This window comes from Larus michahellis, chromosome 1 (genome assembly GCF_964199755.1).
Source record: "Larus michahellis chromosome 1, bLarMic1.1, whole genome shotgun sequence".
In the NCBI taxonomy this organism is placed as follows: domain Eukaryota; kingdom Metazoa; phylum Chordata; class Aves; order Charadriiformes; family Laridae; genus Larus; species Larus michahellis.
Genome location: NC_133896.1, coordinates 44,399,621 through 44,422,600, shown reverse-complemented (window position 1 = coordinate 44,422,600; position 22,980 = coordinate 44,399,621). Strand labels below are relative to the sequence as shown.

Below are 22,980 nucleotides of genomic sequence, written 5' to 3'. Positions count from 1 at the left end.
TTTCACTTCTTTGACATGTATTTCTTTAGTAAGAACTTGATTGACACTGATTTTTGTTACAGACAGCTTTGATTGCAGTTAGTTGGCATTTTCCAGCGGTATTTGTTTGAATTGGCAGTACTGCTCATCATATCTTGCTTCTCGTCCTTCTCTGCATGGGGCGGGCAGCGCAGCCTTTGCCTCTCTTCTCAACGTCCTTTGTCTTCCACAGAGGCATTGCCTCAGCCTACCTCGTGACCGGCAGTTGCTGCCTTCCCCTTTATTATCCAGAGCCCCATGTCTCCCTCACGTGCCATCTTCTGTTGCCCAGTTCCTCTCAAAGTCTCAGCACAGTTAACTCCATCGTTCTGTGCGTAGCCCATAACCCTTATCCATTTTCACTGTTCAGCAACCCAATTTCCTCCTCTAATCCTCTGTTCTTCCGCTGTCCCATGGCCGTGGCCACCTCACCAGCTTGTTGTTGCAAACGGTGCGTACACATCCAGTGGCAGTGTCCTGCTCTTCTCCAAGCGCAGCGTCATCTCCTCCAGCCAGCTTAGCCTCCGCGCAGCTCTCCGAGGAGCTCCCGTGAGTTCCTGTGGGCCGCAGGTACACATTGTGAGCAATTAGAAATGAAAGGAAGCTTGTTGTGAGTGTCATCACTTAAAGGGTCTGTTAGCACAGTCTGATGGAAATACTTTCTGCAAGTATCACGAGGCTCCCAGAAATACGTTGGGAGGGAATAGATTTCTGTGCTTCCCTTGGCACTCATTTTAGGAGTGGTCACATGGAGGCCAGACGTCTTTCTAGCTATGCTTAATAGATGTTCCACTCTTATCTGAATGCCTTTATTTTGTTAAATGTCTCGCAAATTTTTCATAAAGCTTATCGTACTTAGAATTTTACTTGTGCTCTTCCTTCCAAGATGAAAATCTGCTCTGAAAGAAGACGGACTGTGTATTTGCTGAGATTGCTGCAAAACCTCAGTCCCTGTTCCTCTGTGCATAGGACGATGAAAGTGGCAGCTTTGAAAGGGCACTTCTCAAAAGTTCTTCTTGTTTGTGAAGATATTCTACAATTAGCCTGTGAAAAGACCATCTCATGATTAAGAGCAAGGGAATATCTTTTCGTGTGAAGGGGGGCTTTCAACTGTTGTTTGTTAATAAACCATGTCCTATTACGTTTTTCCTTATATAGTTACTATTCATGTCACTGATGGTTTCATTTCTTCATGTGACTGAGGATAAAAGAAGAAATTTGAATAGACTGAATATACTGTGCTGATATTTTAATCCCTGTGAAGTTTCATAACAAGGTCATAGCTATTGGCTATTGACAACCAAATTTCTCTTGCTTTCAAATATATCCTTGGAAACTGGAAAGATGTTTTGCTGTTGAGCTGTAATGCTTAACTGAGCTCTGTTGGTTTTTTATGAATTCAAACAAATATTTTTCCAGTAGACTGTGTGTCCCAAAACTTCCTGAAAATCCTTTATAAAGCATGATGTTCAGTGATGATAAATAAGAATACGAATGGGCTTGGAATCGCCATTGGCTGTTAGAGGTGGTAGACAAGCTCTACCAGATGTGGTACTGGGTGTCACTGGACCATTAATAGATATTTTTATTTGCTAGAATACTACTCCTTCTTTCTTTTTTTCCTCTTTTTGTCATTTTTCTTCTCATTACATTCTCATAGCCTACTTAAATGGGAATTTTTCCCTGTCTATGCCTATATGTATGTATATAATAGAAATTGCCTTGAACAGAAGTTGCGGTAGACTGTGCATATATTAGTATCATGTACGTTTTCTTGGGAAAAAGTATACAATGTACTTATCAGGAAGGGAAAATCGGATTCATACAGTGTGAAATACGGCCCGTGACAGAGGTGCAGCGTAAGGCCAGATCTGTCTGGCAGGGGGTGAAGCCCCGTGGAGCAGTGCTGAGCGATGTGCTGCTCTCCGCCTGGCTCCCTCTCTGCCACGGGCATGTCTTCTCTACAGCCTAGACTGCTAACGCAAGTGCCACATGCTTTTAAGTCTAACGTTTCTCTGCTTGGTATGCCAACTGAGGACGAATAAATAACCAAATTCATTCTTCCAAGAAAAAAAAAAAGGGCCTATTGTTTGTAGGAACAGGAAAAAAAGTGATAATTCTGGTCACAGACTGAAATGTTTGGGGTTATTTTTACATCAGTGTGTCAACATTTATTTGATTTTTTTTTTTTAATGCATTTTTATGAAGGAATGGATTAAGGTAAGTGGATTGAGCTGCTGATTTATGGGTGATGACTGGGGACGTTTTGTGCGGAACCGTGCGGTTGCAGTGCCGGGTGGTGAGCGTGCAGTTCAGCCGTGCCTCCTCTGGCTCTGGAGCGGGAGCAGGAGCAAGTACCTACCTGCACGTCATCTTTGGTTTTCACGAGCGGTGTAAAAATGCATGATTTGAAAATTTAAATGCATGTGTCCAGCTTAAATGTCTTTGGCCATGCAGGCCTGGCCTGAAGAGGTGCTGGGGACATGGCGGCACAGGAGCCCTTGGGCCGGCCTCGCCCTCTCAGAGAGGGCCCTGTCCTCTGGCCTGGAGCGACTCATGGCAATGTGGAAATTGTGTTTTGTCAGGGCACAGCGTGTGGAAATGAATGAAAGTTTATTGTACCATATTTAGTGTGCAGCAGGTGCTGCGGGACCCTGGCACTGCTGGTCATCAGAGCGCTGTGCCTGTACAGACACATGGAGACATCTTCTGCAAAACTCACAGCATCTTTTGACATTAAGTCACCTTTGTGGAGTGTAGAGGGGGAATATCTTAAATTTCCAGTCACATTTCCTTCAGAAACACGTAACCGATAATAAGGTGTATCTCTGCAGAAGCTGGATCAGGAAATGTTTGTGAGGCACCTTTGAGAGAGCAACCAGGCTCACAGTTGACCGATGCCTGTGCAGGGACCTTGTGTTCCTCCTGCTCTCTCAGGCTGAAAATATTCTTTAGACATGGTAGCGGTGAAGTAATCATTTTAGTCCATCCGAATTTATCCTGTGTAGAGCAAAGCCGTCAGCTGAGCTCGCCTGTATGTGTCTTGCTTCTGCTCCTGCAGCTGGGTGAAGTGGATGGACGCTTTGGTGCACAGGTGTGGGATTCACCATTTGCAACAAGTTGCAAGAGTGTTAGTGATTAGAAAACACAAGGGATGCTATTTTTGTATGTAGTTAATGTATACTCTCTATCTACAGATAATGTTGAAAAAGAAGGGTTTGTTTTATAAAGCACATGCCTATGCTGGATCCTACCAACTTCAGTTTCACACTGATATCTGAGGGACATTTGTGTAGCTACAGAAAAAAGGATTAACGTCTTAATGTAATTTTAAGTAAACAATTTGCTTAATTCCATCCTGTCACTTGAGTTGGACCCCTCTGATGACATTATCAGCCAGAAACTTTTTTTTTAAATGTGACAAATTACTGAAGTCATCAACTTTGTGCAGAGGATAATTTGTTCCTTTTAGTTCCCTGTTTCAGGACACACACATGCACGTCTCCTTAACATACATGGCACTCATACAAGTGCAAAAAGATAATGCAAACTTTTGGCTGACCTGTGTTATTCAGATACAAAATAATGTTCTTGCAGGTAATGCAACAGAATTTGACATATGAATTATGTAAAACTGTTGATTTTAGTTACTTGTTAAAGCACAAATAATGAGAAGTCGAGGATTTAAGAGGAAACGAAGCAAAAGCAGGTAGACAGCATTTGGGGAAGCACATAACTGTAAATTTGTAAGTTTGCCTTCCATCACACACAGTTAATTTGTTTCACATGATATATTTTTGACATTTCAGAAATAAAGCTTGATGATGTGCAGTAAACTGTACATGTATGTTATAAATCCAGGCATTTTCAAAGTTAATCTCAGTCAGCTTGATCTTCTTTTGAGATATTTGCTGGAGAGTCAGCCTCTGAATGAGAAACATTTGACTGTTAATTCTCTATTCAGATGAAAAGATTTGATTCAGCAATGCACATTTACATACTAACAATATTTTCCTGAGTATTTAAACCACAAGCTCAGATTTTAGATATGTTGAATACAGAGGGAGGTGTATATACATATTTGAGAACTTGTTTCACCAGGGTCCAAAACAGAGTGGTTAAAGAAACCCTGAATTTCTCAAATGTAATTCCATTAAGTTACCAGGAAATGCAGACAGCTTCTCATAATGAGTTGTTACTTCACTAATAATAATTTAAAGAGAGAAAATTTTTATTCTGGAAACTGTGTTTCCAGGGGAGGTTGGAGGAAGATTGTTCTTTATTATTTAAAAGATGGAACAATGAAGTATCCATGAATACACACAGCATCAAAGCATTGATTTTAATTGTTTCTCTGTAAATATGGATAATTGTATAAGGAAGAGCGTTGCCCAAAATAGGCTCTTAATTTATTTCTTCTTAACCAGCATTACATTTTTGCTGGTTCTTTTCAATAGAAGCCCTTGTTTAAGCACTAATCCTTCACATCCACTAACTCTTTAATTTTCTTTTTCAACCATGTTTTCTGAAAAAGAGTAAATCTCTTAAACCTTAAGGTATCAATCCCTCTACAATTGGTTAAGCATTGCGGAAGAATGTACTTGAAACAGATTAGGTGGATGACCGTGGCCATCAGCAGCAGTCTTAGCCCTCAGAAATTTATTTACCATCATCACTTTTCGATAGATTTGGCAGCAGTGTTTTTGTCAAATGCTATTTACTGAATCAGCAGAGGAGCAAAAGGATAATATAGCTGTTCTTTGTTATACAGAGTCAGACCAAAGGAACTTAAAGAGGGCATGATGGCTTTAAAATCTATGAATCAGTCTTTGGAAAAAGAGGTGGTTGTGTGTCTGATCCCTGCTGTAGCCTGATAGTCTTGTAACTCAATAGCAATAGCTCTGGAGTTTCTACTAATTTATACAGCACATTTTGCTTCCTAACCGTGCAACGATGTCAGTGTATGCCAGGTATGCTTCTCCTATCTTAGGTAGATACCTTGTGAAATCAGGCTGCAACCTGAGATGAGTTCTAGTTCTCCTGCTCCTGTTGTCATTATAGTTCAACACGTAGGACACCAAGCAACAGCACTGCAAAGGTGACAGCGAGCTCTCTGTTTCTCACAGGGGTTTGCTGTTTCAAAGTTTTGTTTGTACCTTGCAGCAGCAATTCAAGATAGTCGTGGCTTTCTTCTAAGGTCATAGTCATTTCAAATTGAAAGTTAAGAGTAGTCATTTGTTGACATCTACCAGCAGCATATCTGTACCACCTAGTTTTGCAGGGATTTATTAACAGAGGGTTTTATTTATATTTCTTTCTTCTTGCTATTGCAGCTTTTCACATACGCACTTTCAAAAAACAGGTTTTTTGCTTTCCTGAAAAATGACTAGTACGTAGCCAGCTACCAGAGGGATTCAATCTGCAAAAAGCAATATCCTTAAATCCGCTAAAATTGAAGAGACAATATTAACTCTCTTCTTGTTACCTGAGCCTACAGATAAAGTCATGTTAGGTATATGTATGCAATGACTGCATCACATCCATTGTATTGCACAAATGCCGTCTCTTGACTGTTGTTTTACTGGAGTTTCAAACCACCTAGAAAACCAGAAGATAAAATCGTGATGCCAGACTGCAAGTGACAATTTGTATTGTCACTATGTAGGGTAGCCAGTAGCCCACGGCCATCTTTCTCATCTTTCTGGTAATAACAGAAAAAGATTAAGACTAAGATTAGCTGGAGAGTTGAGAACTGAGGAGAGGCAGCAGGAGACTCTAGTAATGACATATGAGCAGAGAAGAAAGTGAGAGTTACTGCTTTGGCTCAAACACGGTGCCTGTTGTGAAGGAGAATTAGCATCCCCAAGTTAACCTTACCTCCCTTTGCGAGACACCTGTTGGGGCCTTTTTTTCCCTCTTCCTGTCTTCTTCCCTGCCAACAAAAATCTCTCTGATGCAAACGAAAAACACAGCTGAAACTATCAGGGTGGGAAAGGCATGAGGTTGCCCATATGGCCAGTACTTTTGTTTTGTGGTGTGCACGTAGGATGCAAAAATACTTGCTTTTGCATAGGTAGGAGAGCAAGAGAATGGATTTTAGCTAAGAGAAAAATTTGTTGGTTTTCATGTTGTTTTTCTTTGTTCGGGCAAACTTATTCATAGTAATTATTGCTGTTTTCTGCTTCTCTAGCATAGTGAAATTTTTAATTCCTTCCCTGATTTTAATGTTTTTCTCTGCATGCTTGCAGTTCAAAACACAAAAGCAAGTATTCTATTAAGTAGGATCCTTGGGGGATGTCAATGTACTAGCCTTGTTTTCTTTTAATCTGGGATCAGAACCTCTAAAGTGTTTGCGTGTGCAGTTTCAGCAAAGTGTCCAGTGTGCTTTTGGCTAGTGTTTAAAGTAGCTCCACTCCAGCATGGTGAGCGGTGTCTGCTGAGGCAGAACTAATCCTGCAAGATCAAGTGATGTGATCAAGAGACAGATGAGGCTGGTGGAGAGTTACAAGGCATCTCTTTACAAGTTAGCTGTGGCTACAGGAGGCAGTAGGCAGCTTCCTTGCTTTCACGTAGTCCAAATTGTGAAAATTACTTTATTGAATAAAGTTTTAATTCAGTAAGGCCGGGTCTATTCACCATACTGAATTTCTCAGGGACTTAACAGCTTTGCTTTAAAGGATTTTCTTTTTGTGATTTCATAGTTTCAGGAAATCAGACAGAACACCGTTTTACATGTCTTGTGTAAGCAAATAATTGCTTTACACAGCTGAGATCTCTCTTTTTAAAAAAAAATACTTACAGAAAGACTGAGAATTAAAATAAATAACACAAAGTCTGAAATTACTGCCTCCTGCAGGAAACAAGGGTTATTTTTTTATTTAAGGAGTGAATATATACTTATATATTCATTATATATAATTTATATATTTATTTAATACAAAATAAACTTAAAAAAACCTGTTGTCTTTTTAGATCATATTTGTAGATGACTATCCAGAGTGAAAAAAAGGACCAGAATCATGTCTCATCTGTTCTATTCAGCAGTGAGTGGCTAGCTGTAAATCATAGTTATGATCACAAAAAGGAGGTATGATTAAGCAATATGAAGTCAAAACTATATACAAAGGAAAAAAAGGGAATTTTAACTTTCCTTCCCTTTCCTCTACAGCTGATGCAGGGGAAAAATCATGACATTCTGCTTTAAGCACTGCATTAGAAAATACCATAGTTTTTAATGCTCTTCCATTCATTGCATTTTCAGCTTTATTTTTTAATCTTTTCTCTTAAAGGATAATTTGGTAACTTGTTTCCACACCAGTGCTATGTATCGGTGCCTTCTATAAACATAGCCTTCTATACAAAAACAGTGGGTACTGTCAAATGTAAAGGGTTGGTGTATCTGTAATTTCTCAGTTCCTCACAGATGGTACAATCTTCTGGTGAAAATTTTCAAACTCATATTTATGCAACTCCTCATCCTGATGGCTTTAGAAATTGCAATGAAGCTAATGATTTGGAAGTATAAAAAATATGTCAGTGTTTAAAAATGATTAGGTTTTAAGGTTAATTTTAAGTGGCCGTCTTGGAAAAATCTGAATTGCATTATTGCTCTTCAGGCCTCGAATTAAGCCAGTGAAAATCATCATATTGAAATGATCCTGAATTACCCCTTAATTCAGTCTTTACTGTTTTGTGATTTATTGTTATTCCTTTAAAAAGCAACTATGGAAATGTAACAGTACCAAGCCACTTAGTCTCTAAGTATCTGATGAACTCTTAATAGTCTTACAAACTCTCTCTCTCACACACACACACACAAGGTGAACAAAATCTGAAAATTGCTGACAAAGATGCTCCCATGACTTACATCAGTTATGTGAAGGCTTCGAGGAAAAAAATTGAGGACTGTCTCTATCTATGTAGAGTAATGAATATGCTAAGAAGAATGACCAAAGTAAAGCAAATCCAGGTAGATAAAGGCTATGAAAATCCCTAGCTAAGGAGAAGAACAGAAATCACCAGTTAAACCTTAGGAGAGTGGGAAGGAGGGGGAGATTATTCAGACATTGTAGACATTATGAGGTTCAGAGAACACAGAGGAGCATATTTTTTCATTTAAGGGAACCTTTTGAATGTTACATTTGAACAAGCAAAGCAGAGTATTCAGGAGCAGTATACCTGAAACGGCAGTATTTCATGCAGGATGTCTGAAACAGCAGAAGTGACTGAAATCGCTCAAGAGAGCCTTGAAGGGCTTTTGTGATGTTGAAGATGCTGAGTAGAGGGGTCTCCGTGCTGTTCACTGTCTGTATCACAGGTGGCACTGCTTTCCCTGCAAATAAACTGTGTCCTTTCTATAAGTAATTTTACAAAACGTCTCAGACCTTTGCTGTCATATTCATGTCCTCCTGCCAAAGCTGCTGGGAAAACTCGTGGTAGGTAACACTGCCTTGGGGTGTGCAACAGCTGGGTCACAGGCTGTGTCTGAGAAACAGAGTGAAGCAGAGAACTTGGATGCCTGTGGTGTGCCTGAGAAACGGGAGCCAGAATGAACCTGGGTGCTGCTCGAACGTATAGAAACATGTAGACAAAAACACAGTTCAATGAGTAGCCGAAGAAAATGAGCCTGCCCAAGGCAGTGTGGGAATGCATGTATAAACCCATGGAGATACGACACTAACATCATTTGGGGCAGTCGTCTCACATCAGGCAAAATGAGATGGACAGAGATATACTCAATCATATTTCATGGTTGATTTTTCTTATTCATTAAGAAGAAAAACATCCATAAAATCATTGGTTAAGGCATTTTTAAAAGCTTTAACTACAAAACACATTGGCCTGCCTGCTGACGACACTGTCCGTGTCAAATTTAACTGTTCTGAAGCACCGTGTCTCCTGAACCACATGGAGATAAATTTGCCTGAGTCATTCACTATATATCTGGACAGTAAAAGTGTGTTTCATCATACTGATGTAGATGTATAGTATGTAGGATGCAGGCATTTACATCTGAGCTAATCATCTAGCCTCCCTTTATAGTCAACAGAGGGAACAGGCACTCCCGGAGTATGATTCATCTCGTCTAAAATAGGTCAGATGTATTGTAGCCTCAAAGTGTCTGTTTTTCCTCATTGACTCTAATGGCAGTCTAGGGTGAGTGGCTGAGCTGCCAGTGTCTACATCAGAAGTGTGGCGAGTTGAAACCCTCACTACAAAATGAATCATGAAGCTCTGTATAGTTGTGCTTTGTTATATTTATTTGTGCATTCATAGTAATGTTTAACCACAGGAGTGGAAAGTGACACTGCAGTAAATCTTTAACTACCATATCATCTAAGCTGGAGTATGAAAGCACTGGTACTATTCTTGTAATTAATTTGAATAAACCTCACAGATACACACTATAAAGTGCTGAATAATATTGCTGTATTCTAACAGCTTAGCTCATTGAGTCTGATTTACCATGGTGAAGTACACCTTTATGCTTATGGATCAGCATGAAATTTTGGGCAAGAGAAACGTGTCGACTTCACTGAGCAAAAAAGGCTGCTCTTGGCCTTGATTTTTCTGAACTCTCCAGATCAGATTAAATAAATATATTGAATTAATGGAAGAGCTGTTGTATTTCAGGGGAGCACTGTGCTGGTAGTAGGGAACCAAAGAGGTGAACGGAAGCATAGTGAGCAGTCTGCTATTTGACACCGGAGTAAGAATCCCCCTGTTGTACAACACAGCAACTGACAGCAGAGCTCTACTAATGCAGAAAATTTTCAAAGATACAGGCTGAAAATTTTCCAAAGCTGGTGTTTTAACCCTGAAGTCACATAGGTCACTTGATACAATGTATCAGGGCTACTGGCTATGAATTATGAATGAACTTTGCTAATCACCATGGAATTATGATTGCCCAACCATTGATTACCTGCTGTCATTTGATAGTGTTTGGAGAAGATTGCTAAATATAATAAAACATCCTGTGCAGGCTTTGGGAATTATGATAAAAAGTTGACAGAATAACATTAAGGATTCTAGAATGAATTCTCCTGAGCTTAAAGGAATGACTAAACCTGAACAAAAGTATTGGGGTGATGAAAAACTACTGCAATTATAAGGACCTGTTATGTCATGCAAATTCTTCACCTTCGGCCTGATTAAAGTCTTCAAGCACAACGGAACAGAGCTCGAAAATTGCCAGGATTATTATTCTGTAATGCCATGGTGAAGCTAATGAAAGTGAATATTTTAGAGATGTACTGAGTATCCTTGCTGTCAATTTCTAGTGATGTTTCACCTCTTTGAGGTACTAAAGGGTGGTGTTTATGCAGCACATTTACTTTTGCTAGTAAAATGGCACACTAAGGCAGTGAAGGTCTCCAGAATTAACATGAATGATACAGTAGAAAGACCTCAAGAAGAGAAGCCTATTCTCTAACATCTTGTTAATAAACAAGTGATCACCATATTTTAGCTTTCGGAGCAACCCAGTGACACAATTCTAGAGTAGTTATCAGAGTACATAAATGCTATGTTTCTGAGTAATTACTGTTTGAACCCAAACAGCATTGTAGCTGCTATTAATTTGCCTAGTAGTCTTTTAAGTCAGAGGATAATATATTTATTTTAAGGACTGCAGACCAATATTTAACTCAGTCATAGAGTAGCACAAGAGAGAAAGATTATACACCGGTAGACAGACAACAGTTTTCACATTTTGCAATATAAAGCATGCAAGTACATTCTTCTTCAAGAGTCAGTCTGGTATTAATTGTGAAGCATTTAGCATGCTAAAATCATTTGCTACATTTTTCCTAATAAATCTTAAGCTATCTGACTGAATTGAAACAAACGTAAACCCTGCACAGAATCTACCAGAGAGAAAACAGAGACTCAACAACTTTCACAGAATGCTGGAGCCTGGACTCCCCAATTTTAACAGTAATGTGAAAGAGCACAAAGTTCAGACCAGTCAGGATTCTTTCTGTGGGTTTTTAATTTGCTTTTGAGTTGTAAAAGCTGAATTACAAAGTATTGGAAATAGCGTTTACTTTTCAAAACATCCAGTAAATTAAACAGGTCAGTCTACGTTGTGCATTGGTAGCTGTTTGAACAAAAATCAGCGAGTGAAAATAATATATAGCAGAACAAAGTGACACCTAAGCACGATGACCTATTTTTTTCAACTGCACTATGCTATATGGCCATGCATACATGATTCAACTTCATTAGTATTGCATGGGAATGTTCCACTTTTATCACAGTCTGGTATCTTGCTAGTTCTATGTTCTAGTGATTCCTCTCTTTCTTAGGGTTTGTATAGTAACCTCCTGCTTGTGTCCTACTAGCAATGCAGATGAAACTTCATTCAAATGAAAATACAGAAAGAACACTTGCAATGAGATTTTTTTCCGAGAGTCATGCTTTTCTTTTGATGAGTGCGCTTGATAAAATGCGTTCCACCTACCCACACCCCCTGCCTTCTCTGTGTTTCACTGATAACGTGACCCACCACACTGAAACAGTATTATTTCCTGAAAGGCTGTAGGCAAGCATGATGATGAGAAGACAAAAAGGAAAGTGAATGTTAAACAGAATGGGAGAGAAAAGAATTGTGCATATGTATGAGGAAATCAGAAAAAAATGGTAAAAAAAAAATGTGGTTAGAGTTGGATATGATAAGGGAGAAATAAGTGCATATTCCTTTTAAAGTGTATGCATCATAGAATACAGAGGAATAATTCTACCCACACCGTTACTCAAATTTCCCACTGATTTCCGTGGGATATGAATGTGGGAAATGAGGATAGATTTCAATGACATTAGCATGAGTTTAACGTCACTATAATGGAGTTCATATTTTGGAAAATGTTTGAGAGTAAGCAAAACAATCCTTTTCAAAAGTTGTGTTTAAAAAATATCTTTGCTTAAAGGAAGGACAAATCAGAAATAAAAAGCAAGGGTATTTTATTTGCATAGAACTTAGCTGGTTTTTTTACATTATTCCAGGATAATTTTTTTTTTACATATATCTATATAAATACATACACACTCTTTTCATCAATTTGCACTTTCCCCGAGTATGTAAGAAAATGGTATTTAAGTACAATTCCTTGGTGATAACGTTTACAAGCAAAGCTAGTTACATTTGTAATCAAAGGAGGATTGGGGACAACAAAATATCCCGGCAGAGAAATACCAGTTCTTCTCAAACATATAACAGTACTCGAATTGACTTTAATGGGTGGATTCCCTGCTATATGCTTTTTTTTTCAAGGTAACTTTGAAATCTTTCTCATGGCTAGTCTTACCACTTCTTTGAGTAAGCAAGCACTTTAGTTTTAGCTTTTTAGTTTTACTTCACCCAAGGTGAACTCCATCAGCAAAAAGCGTATGCATCACTTAAGTTTGTGTGCACTGACAAATTTCACTTTTTAACCTGTCCTAAAGCAATTGTCTGTTAAAGTCTCCCCTTCAGAGTTATTAATGGAAGGAAATACAACCTGTTTCATGAGGTCGTATTTTATACAGTCATGTTTATACATTTTTAGTCTGCTCAAAATCTTGTTTTGTACCAGCTGTTGTATTTTGCTCCTGACAAAGCTTCAGCTGGTAACAAACAGCACTGGCCCTGAACACATGCCTCATTTTCATTCTGTAATTTTATCCCATGAAGCTCTTATTATTCTATGTTCTCTCTACCGTGAGCAAGATCCCGCAAGTCATTGTCCAAATGAGCACACTATGGGCCTAATTGTGACGAGAGAAAGGAGAGTGCTTATTGTTAACAGATATGACAGGTGAATAATAAATCGAAGCAAGAACTTGGGTAACAGCATTCATGCATTTTAGCATGTTGGATGAATTTCTAAGCGCAGAAAATCAGAATGCTCTTGGAATACTTTTTGGGATACTCTGACTTTTCTTTACCCCAAACCGCTTCTTAATCAGAAAGTAATCTAGTATTGGAAAATGACAACTTGGTGCCCAGTTTTCCATATGAGTGTGTGGACTGAAACCCCATTAATTTCATGCCAGAGTTTTGAAATGGAATATGAATTTATCATTTGTATTGTAATACTCCTCACTTTAGAACTGATTAATTACCATCTAGAGTGTGGTCCGTGCCCTAGGGAAATGTTTAGACGTGTATTTAACTCTTAGATTGATCAATGCACCTAAAGCTATTTATGTTTCCTTCTGGATCAGAACAGATTTCTCAATCAGTACAAATCTTTCATTGAATATTACTCTGTTCAGGACTACAGCAAATGTGGAAAGATTTTACAGAGTTTTCAGGTGTGGAGATGAAACAACTGTAAAATAGTAATCTGTGGCACTGACCTTCTACAAGTATAGTTGGTGATAGGGAAAGACAGCTCTAAACTTACCTGAACTGGCACTGGAAAAGCCCCCGGTCTGATTTAGAATATCTGAATAGCTATCACATATCACATGAATTTCAGAGACCTTATCTGATCTGTTATGGTAGGCTGTTAAAGCTTCTTCAGAATAAATAATCTAATTGCTTTGTGCTGTCTGACATACGGTTTGCGCCAACTGGTACTAAGAAGTGGGGAGTGTGGGTTTAGTATTTAGCTAACTGCAGGTCTTGTGTGGCTGATACAGACTTTAAAAAAAGAATTCCAAGGTAAATGATTCAGTAGTTTTGTTGGAAAATAATTGTGGCATTATTATTACTAACAACATTAAAAATCGTGTTTGTCTGTTGCATCACAGTTTGTTTAATTCATTGCCATTTTTTTACACTCCATTTAAATGGTTCTTCCTTAAGAGTCTACTTACCTCTTCTTCAATCTCAAAACCATCCTCTTTGATGTATTAGCTGTCATCAATCATATTATTCTTTCTAGAATCTCATTTTCTCTTGGTTTCCATGGCCTTGTTATTCCCCAGGTGTCCTCTCAGCTTTCTGATCCTCACTTCAGTAAGTACTTTAGAGGGATCTTTCTTGGTACACCTCCACATCATCTCTTCCCTCTTTATTTGCAAATACAGCTCCAACTGCTGTCTCTATACATGCAGCTCTCAAACCTGCATCATTAATCCAGACCTTCTCTTTCCCATCACGCCAAGGTCTCTGTCTCTCAGATGATCCCTTTAGAATGATATTGCCTACGTCTCTACCAGCAGATAGTGTGGAGTGGAGAAACAAGGGCAGATCAGCAAAGCAAAAGAGGTGGTGCTAGGCACCTCACACCCACACTGAGTGCGTCGTGCAGAGGGGTTATTTCCTCTGTGCTGTGATCTGGTGACATGGACTGGACGCCCACTAGCAGCTGAAGCACTGCTTGGTGCAAAAGCACAAATGCAGTGTTTGAACATGGGGTTAGGGTTAGTTTCATCTGAAAGTTCCTGAGCTCCGAGTCTGCTCTGTGATGCAAACTATGGTGCAGTAAGTGGAAATATCCCTCTAAAAGAAAAGCTGCGTGCTTTCTGCCATGCTTCCTCACATACTTAGAGCTATCTTTTGACAGATGCCTATAAAAAAGCTTGAGAATTGTTTGGGTGTTGATCTACTATGACAATCTACCACACTGAGCAGTTGCCTGCCTCTTTTAATTAGGCTGTAAATTCTTTGAGGTGTTTTCTTCTCTTTTCCTAACACTGATGCCACTGGATAATAATTATTTTCTTATAAATGTAAATATATGATTATGATTTTATTCCGATTGCAGCTCATCTACTGTCATCTCTTTTCTGTTTCCAGAAAACTTCTCATGTCTTTGTTGTATAAGACATCTGGTCAGTATAGCTCAGCCAAGGATTGTAAGAACTGTTTCAATTAGCATAATCTCCCTAGTCACAAACAGTACAATCTTTGTCATCGGAAAGGAGAATTATATAAGGTTGCTTCTAGCCACTGTAGTCATTTTGGAGTTGTATGGTTGGGGGGAGGGTGTTTGTTTCTTTTTAGTGCAGTGAAGGCGCAGAATTAAAATGCCTCAAATATTATTTTATCATTTAGTATTACGCATTCATGTCATCACTAGGGTACAAACCTATTTTTAGTAGAGTGGTGTAACTGGCCAGTAGTGGCTCTGGTAGCTATGCAAAAGATGCTAGAAGATGAGAGAATGACCATACAGTCAAGACAACAGCATTGCCAGGTTCAACCATATGAGTGAATTTACAGGGAGAGCTGAAAGATAGCATTAAATGACACAGGGGGAGAAAACCCTCTATTAAGCTGTACCATCCTGAAGACTGATCAGGATGTATATCATTTAGTTCACTCCTGCGTGTGAGTCAGTGATGCTTGACTAGGCTAGCTTCCATAAGACCGGCCACTGTTTTCTTGTGCCTTTATGTCCCCAGCCATAAAGGATCATTGGGCATCTCATAGGATGGTTTGGTTTTTTTAATATGTATCTTGGTAATAACTATGTAAATTAAGAACTAGTTGTTAAAGAGGAAAAATACTGTGAGAGTGAGGGTACGGACTGTGTCCACCTGGACCGGATTCCCGCTCACCACTGAAAATGGCTACTCACTTAAGCGCTTTGGACTGCTCTTCAGAGACGCTTCGATCTTTCCCTTGACAATACGCAGGTGCTTAAGGAGAATTCAGGCCACCAAAAATATTCCATGTGTTTCTCTGGGTCATACAGGTTTTGTATGGCAGATCAGGTCTTTGGAGACCTAGACAAGAGCCTTACACATTTACTCTTCTCTAGCAGACTTCCCATTCTTCCCTAGAAGACTTTACTTGTCTCTAGAAGGCTTGCTTCATCAGTTGTTGAAATTGAGATTGAGATTTAGGTTTAGATTTATGAGAAGAAAAGTTCAAATATTTTTCTTAGGTGGTGTCATCCTGAGGGTGGTTAGATAAGGACTCAGCTTCATTCTTTTAGACTTTCTGAAAGTAGGCCCCATACTGTTCCTGTGCTATTTTGTCTTATGCAGAAACTAAGAAATATTTTAAGTCTGCTAATATGGATTAGCCGCTTTGAACTGGTAGGACTGAACCTCTCTGTGTGTCTGTTGTACGTGTACATGCGCGGTTTGTCCATACTTTGGGATTTGGACCTCTGAACAGCAGGGTTGTTGCCTAGCTGAGGCTGTATAACACAAGGTTAATACAGTATGTGTTGGTAAAGCTGATTTTAAATTTAAAGTGACCACATGTGTGCCCCTTTTAGCCACTTATTAGTCATTGTTTATACTGATCTGTATTCCTTTTTTCCCCCCACTCAGATGTTGCAAGAGCAATTGAGTTACTGGAGAAACTGCAAGAATCTGGAGAAGTACCAGTACACAAGCTACAGTCCCTAAAGAAGGTGCTGCAGAGTGAGTTTTGTACAGCTATCAGAGAGGTATGAATTGAGATTTTTAATTATTTCTCAGAATAACATCCCTCTCCTGAAAAGTATATTTCAGTGCTGGAGAAGCAGGAGTACCTTGTGTAAAGGATGATGGATGTGAGATGTGTCTGTAGCTGCCTGCCACTGTGCAGAATGCTGAAGTTACTGAAAAGCAGACACAGAGCAGTTGCGTCAGCAAGGCATCAAGCCTGAGGCAATTAGCCTTGCTAAGGAGAAAGGGTGGTTAATTAGTACTTCAGTATTCTGCTCATGCTGTTACAGGGTCTGTGCTAACCTGTACAGCACTGTGCTGGGATATGGGGACATGCCAAGTTGGGTCAGTGAAAGCTTAAATGCCTCTCCTTTGAGCTCAGGTGTGTGATAGGGATGTGCTGATAAAATCAGATTGCAGTGAGAGACAAATGGTGCAAGCACTGAAGTTAACTGAAGCTGACAGGAATCTGGCTGTTGAAGTCAGTGGTCAGGTCCCAGTGGGCCTTGCTCCACGTGTCAGAAATCCTTGTCAGATTGCTAAGAACTGTGATCCTTACCCTGCCGGCCATGGTCAGGGCCTTCCTAAGCTCTGCCCAGCAGTAGATAAATGATGAATGTTATCTTCTAGTCAAGCTGGAGAAGGAGCATCCCCTTTCCTGCATGCATACAAGCAGTATCTTTAAAGTAGTGAAATTACAAATACTCCTGTTAGAAGTTTCTTAGACACAAGCTATTAATTAATACAACATTGTGTCAGACTTTTTACCTACTAAACTGAGTGCTGTTAGCCTGCCAAACAGAAGCAGCTTTAAATGCCCTAATGAAGGCAGCATCTTTTCAGCAGAAAATCTGTAAGAACTTCTGTTCGTTTATCTTTCTGCTGCCTGGAACTAATCCTCCCTCACTGAAATCAATGGAGAATCTAATGTTCCCTCGAAGATAGCAGGATTGAACTCCTGATAACTAAGCAACAGCAGCGCATTGATTGAGTGGACTGCTAGGTGGCTGGAAGGAAGAAAGAGAGGAACAGGCATTAGTTTAATAAGCAAAATGCAGCACACTCTTTGTTTTATGGAATATATTCTTCAATGTGAGAAACACAGAGAGGCTTCCACTTCATTAAATAGCAGTTTTCAAGGCTTTTTAAAAGGAATAGTGTTCCATGACAATAAATAGTGGCACTATGTACCCTGAAAAGCTGATATTCTGACTACTCCTTTCATTTAACCAACGAAATGCTTCTTTAATTGACCACAAAGCATTGAAAAGTTGTGGCATTGGCGGTTGTGGTTTTTTTTTCAGATAGCAGAGCCTGGTACTCCAATTGTTAAAGGCAGCTTTCAATTTTTGCAGCATCATCAGTGAAATCTTACAAATTTATACTCATCTCTGGAAAACAGTCTTAGCAGAAGCAAACAAAAAGCTTGTTGAAACAGGTACAGAGCCTGGGAAGTAGGAAAATGGCTTAGACAAATGCACTCTCGGTTCAGTGAACTGCAAGTAGATTTTGACAAAATCATCTCAATGGCACAAAAGGTCTTTATAAAGTGTTGTGGAAAGACAACCTGCACATGACAGACTATCTAATTACTGTTAGATTCTTACAATCAAATAATAGTCACTTTAAGAAGCCTGGAGCTAGCTGTTACACAAGAATTGAGTGAAGATTAATGAGCAGTTAGATCAGTTCTACCAGCTTCATACACAAACCATTTATTTCTTTTTACATATTTAATGTGTAATATACATAATATAACCTATTTATCTAATATATCATGATCAGAGAACAAAATTTCTACAGCAAAAAAATTACTGATGCCATTCATCACTATGGATGTAAATCTTTTCTTAGAAGAAATCTTCAAATATAAAAGGCCCAGTAACAAATCTTTTCATTTAGGGAGAATGGGAGAATTGACATGTATACATTGCTAGTACTTAAGGTTGTTTAACATGTGGCTCCTCTTTTCAATTACTTACGTTAAGCCCTTGGCAAATGTTTAGACTGTAACTCTCTTTTTTTCCACCAGTTGAAGAGTTGTTGGAAAAGTGCAGAAAATAATTTGTTCCATTTAAAAAAAAAAAACAATAAGAAAAACATGGAATATTTTGGCCATATTACATTGTTAGACATTGAAGCACTGCACCAAGGGCTTGGAGGATATCTGAGCTGCGTCTTGCTGATAATGAGGGATACCCTTCTTGCATGTCCTGCATGAACACTGGAGTTTATGAAAGGCTGATAGCTACTTTATTGACCAGTACAGTCTTCTCTGAGCATATTTGAGCTTGAGATAGCTGAGGCTAGACAGAAATCTCCCTGCAAATGCTCCTTCCCACTGTGTATCTTCTCGTATCCCAAGTGCAAAACATGAGAGTTTGGCGTCTAGCTTTTAATTCCCTCTATTAGCACCTACATAGACTAGAGGAGAAAGGTTGTTGACCTTTACAAAAGAAGGCACGACAGTCAGTTGGAAGTAACAAGAAAAGTGGGAGATGTTTAGAACACAAGAACCTTCCTGCAGAAAGCAGTGAAGGAAACTAGGTGTGAGCAGTCAAAATGCGATGAGAAGCAGTGGCAGGCTTTGTATTAGTATGCAAATTCTGGAAGAGGCTGCTTATTATATGTATGCAGAGCTTCAGATCTGCAGTGTGGTGTGTTCATTGTATAATCCAAGATCTAAGCCTAACTTTCATCAGAAAATCTAGTAAAAGAGATTGAGGCTAACTCCCGTAGTCCTATAAACTCCATAATGGAGGAGATTTGGAAAATAATTATTTTCTTTTCCAGTCCAAGAATTTATGGACATTCAACTGTCCAGTGGGTTTGATTGTTAACGTATGTCGCAGAGAAACTCAGTATTGGGTTGAATGCAGGTAAAATGATCAAAGATAAGATATAATCCATGCAGTATTGATTGGATGTGACTTGTCCCTTCTAAAGTAGGAATTCTTTAACTACAGAAGCAGGAGATCACTTTTATGATCAATTAGCTTTTACAAGTATGCGGTATTTTATTAGATGACATACATTCCAATCTAATGTGTAGGAATCTATTAAAGGGCTGTAATGAATTGTATTTATGGGAACTTATTTAGCAAATCAACCCGCCAGTTCAAATCACTGTACTAATATCCCATAGAAATAAAATTTTTTGAAGTGACTGAGTGAAAGAAATTTAAATAGAAGTATTTTGGCATTTTTCTAGGATGCTATGTCAGGAAGTGGTGATTAATGGTTCTCACTTAGCTAAATATAAGTACCACCAACTGAAATACTCTGTCTGGCACTAGACAAGAATATGTATTAGCTCTGGAAATAATGGAAATAATTTGAGTATGTAATGGCCTCAGTATTTCCTTTTCACCTGAAGACCCCCAAACCAGAAAACAAGTTAACCGAAGTCTGGTCACATTAAAATTCAATTACGAAAAAAATTTAATTGAGTTTCAAAATTACTTGTTTCAAAAGCTCCCTAGCTACATGAAGATTAATTAGCCTTCTATAGCCTTGTCACCTGGCAAAATCTTGTCCATTATACCATTAAGTCCTTTACCCTTCCATGTGTTTTTGCTGTGTATTCAAAGCTGTTTCTATGTTATAGTCTTCTGATTCCCAGGGGGTTACTGGAATAGATGAAGGGCAAGGCTACAAAAGTGAACGCGTAATTGAACTACTGAGAAGGTATATTCACATGGAACATAAAACTAGGCAACCTGAATTGATAAAGTGACTTTAATTGCTGTAAGTCAATAAAAAGGAAGTTATGAGAACCATAGGATAAGGTGAACTTCTGGGCTGGCAAGAAACCTTAAAGATCTGTAGGCCCAGAAGATAGAATAAACAGCTGAGCAAAACACACGGAACCGTCAACAAGAAAATGTGACATACTGTGGTGGTTTAACCCCAGCCAGCAACTAGGACCACGCAGCCGCTCGCTCACTCCCCTAGTTGGGATGGGGGAGAGAATCGGAAAGGTAAAAGTAGGAAGAAACACATGAGTTGAGATAAGGACAGTTTAACAGGCAGAGCAAAAGCTGTAGAGGCAAGCAAAGCAAAACAAGGAATTCATACACTGCTTCCCATCGGCAGGCAGGTGTTCAGCCATCTCCAGGAAGGCAGGGCTCCATCACAGGTAACGGTTACTTGGGAAGACAAATGCCAAAACTCCGAATATCCCCACCTTCCTTCTTCTTCCCCCAGCTTTATATACTGAGCATGCCGTCACATGGCGTGGGGTATCCCTTTGGTCAGTTGGGGTCAGCTGTCCCAGCTGTGTCTCCTCCCAACTTTTTGTGCCCTCCCAGCCTGCTCGCTGGCGGGGTGATGTGAGAAACAGAAAAGGCCTTGAGAGCCTAGCAACAACCAAAAACATTAGTGTGCTATCAGCACTAGTCTCATCCCAAATCCAAAACCCAGCACTGTACCAGCTGCTAACAAGAAAGTCAACCCCATCCCAGCCGAAACCATGACACATACCTTAGCAGATTATGGGAATTTCATTTACTGTTAATATCTGATAATCAGTACTAAAACACCAGGAGAGGAACAATACAGCTTGATAAACCCGTCTATCTCCTGATGGGCAGAAGTTTTCTTTCAGGTTGATTCTCAAGTTTCTATTTCTGAATTGTAAATAGTAGAGTAAAATTCAGGTGTATCTCACTTTCCTCCTGGCCTTCCTTCACTACTCCATTTTCCATTTCAAGATTAAATCTAATGTTTTTCTGTGTGGATAGTATTTAAAAGAAAATCTGACTCATAAATACCTATGGTGAAACATTTACCAATACCAAAAGTAATGACATCAAAAAGACACACAAAAATAACCATTATTACATTTTGTTATCTTACGACCCCGACCAAAATATCAGGTCATCGCAGAAGAGCGCTTTTTCAGAACTGGGTCACTGACAATCGTTTCTTAAAAGGAGGAGCAGTCAACACAAAAATACTCTACTGTTAGATGTTTTGTATGAAATTAGTCTGTGGAACAGCATGTTTTCTTTAAACGTAATTCGGTTTCTACTTCAGTAGTTTAAAACTTCTAAACTTACTGTAAAATTATCTTGTGGACAGAGCATCCTGGACATTTAAGGACCGATAGTGACTTACAGACAAAAATTGCAGTGGCAGAACACTGACCCATTTTTGATAAGGTCTGGATGCCCCCAAGTTGCTTTAGAGATATATTTGATTATGTTCTATAATATTAAAAACATGATTGCACTATATGCTATGTAGGATAGTTCAACAAGCCTAGTCGGTGTATTGGAATGATTTCCTTTAATTAATAATTTTCATTGTCATGCCTTAGCAATCTGAATGCCTGGAATCCCAGTGGTGCTGATATGCAATGGGTTATTATCTGGTCATTTCTTCAAGCTGCCTACCTGCGCTTTTCGTTATTAAACCCTGATATATGTCTTTGCAAACATTAGGGAACCAGAAGGCGGCTGCTGGGTGGTGAAAGCTGAGCCTGGTGATACTGTGCTCATTATGTTACTGTGGTGTGGTGTGTGACTGCAGGAGGCTGGCTGGAACCCTTAGCTGTTCACTTCAGTTATCCCAGTACAGTGGTGTACTAAATATAACGGTCTGGGTATCACCTGGACTCAGGCGAAACTTCTGATTAATTCTTTTATTAAAATTTTTCATTTTGGATTTTAAAATCCTGGTGGTGTTGTGTTTCAAGAATCCCAAGATTTGTTTGATCACTTTGCAATTCAATGTTGTTCCTCCACCTCCCAGACCTAGCCTCTGAAACCAGAGTTTCATTGTTTTCTGCCTGATTAATCCCATTCCCGGTAAAAATAGAGGTTCATCAGGCCATACGTTCTTGGTTGGCACTGAGGGCAGCCCCAAAGTTCAAATCCTGCCCTGAGTCACTCTTCCTTTTCACTGGGAGCTGAATATTTGTTACAGGAGGAGAAATACAATTCCAGTCAGTCTCTCATCTCCACAGGATGAACCCAGCTTTTGAAGTCTTTAAATTAGGAGATGCAACTTTGGGGAAAAAACAACAACACATAAATGTATCAAGAAGACTTCCTGCTATAATTCACAGCACAGAACTGTGATTAAAGCTCAGTAGGAAGCCTGACATCCCTGCTATCACATTTACCCATGCAAACATAGGTGTTGGTCAGGATTAAGCAAAAGTGGTATATTGGGCTTACTAATAAGGCAATTAGTAAACAAACGCACAATAGGACAACTTGTATGAGTAAAGCGAGCGAGATTTGTCAGCACAGATTTGTAACTCGGGTCATAAAAGCAGTATTGTTATATTAGCATGATGCCCCATTAGATTGGCTGGGAAGCAAAGTTCTCCTTAGGCTAATGTGATACCTTGCTATACCCTGTTCTGGAATTCCAGATAGCTTATTCAGAATTACTGCACCATTACTTCAGCAGTAGCACTCATGCAGGAGCAAAAACGGAATTGTGCAAATTGACCTAATTCATTCGGATTTTCACATGCTTATGCATGTATCTTTTCATTACATTTTGCATTCCTGGATACTAATCGTAAAGTTTCGGCATTTTAGCTTTTGTTTTTTAGATATTGGGGTGGATTATAATGTCAGTTGAACCAGTACAACTTACCTCAATTCTGGTGCTGTGTAGCATTTGCAAGAATGT

General features: G+C 39.2%; 1 protein-coding gene across 2 annotated transcripts in view; it reads left to right on the top strand.

Annotated features, from left to right (window-relative positions):
* LIN7A (lin-7 homolog A, crumbs cell polarity complex component) overlaps positions 1 to 22,980 on the top strand; it is a 49,457-nt gene that overhangs the window by 3,632 nt on the left and 22,845 nt on the right. For both annotated transcript variants that reach the window (XM_074574116.1, XM_074574126.1), the window contains exon 2: positions 16,234 to 16,352. In XM_074574116.1, the coding sequence (XP_074430217.1) occupies positions 16,234 to 16,352 (119 nt within the window). The remainder of the gene's footprint in view (positions 1 to 16,233; positions 16,353 to 22,980) is intronic.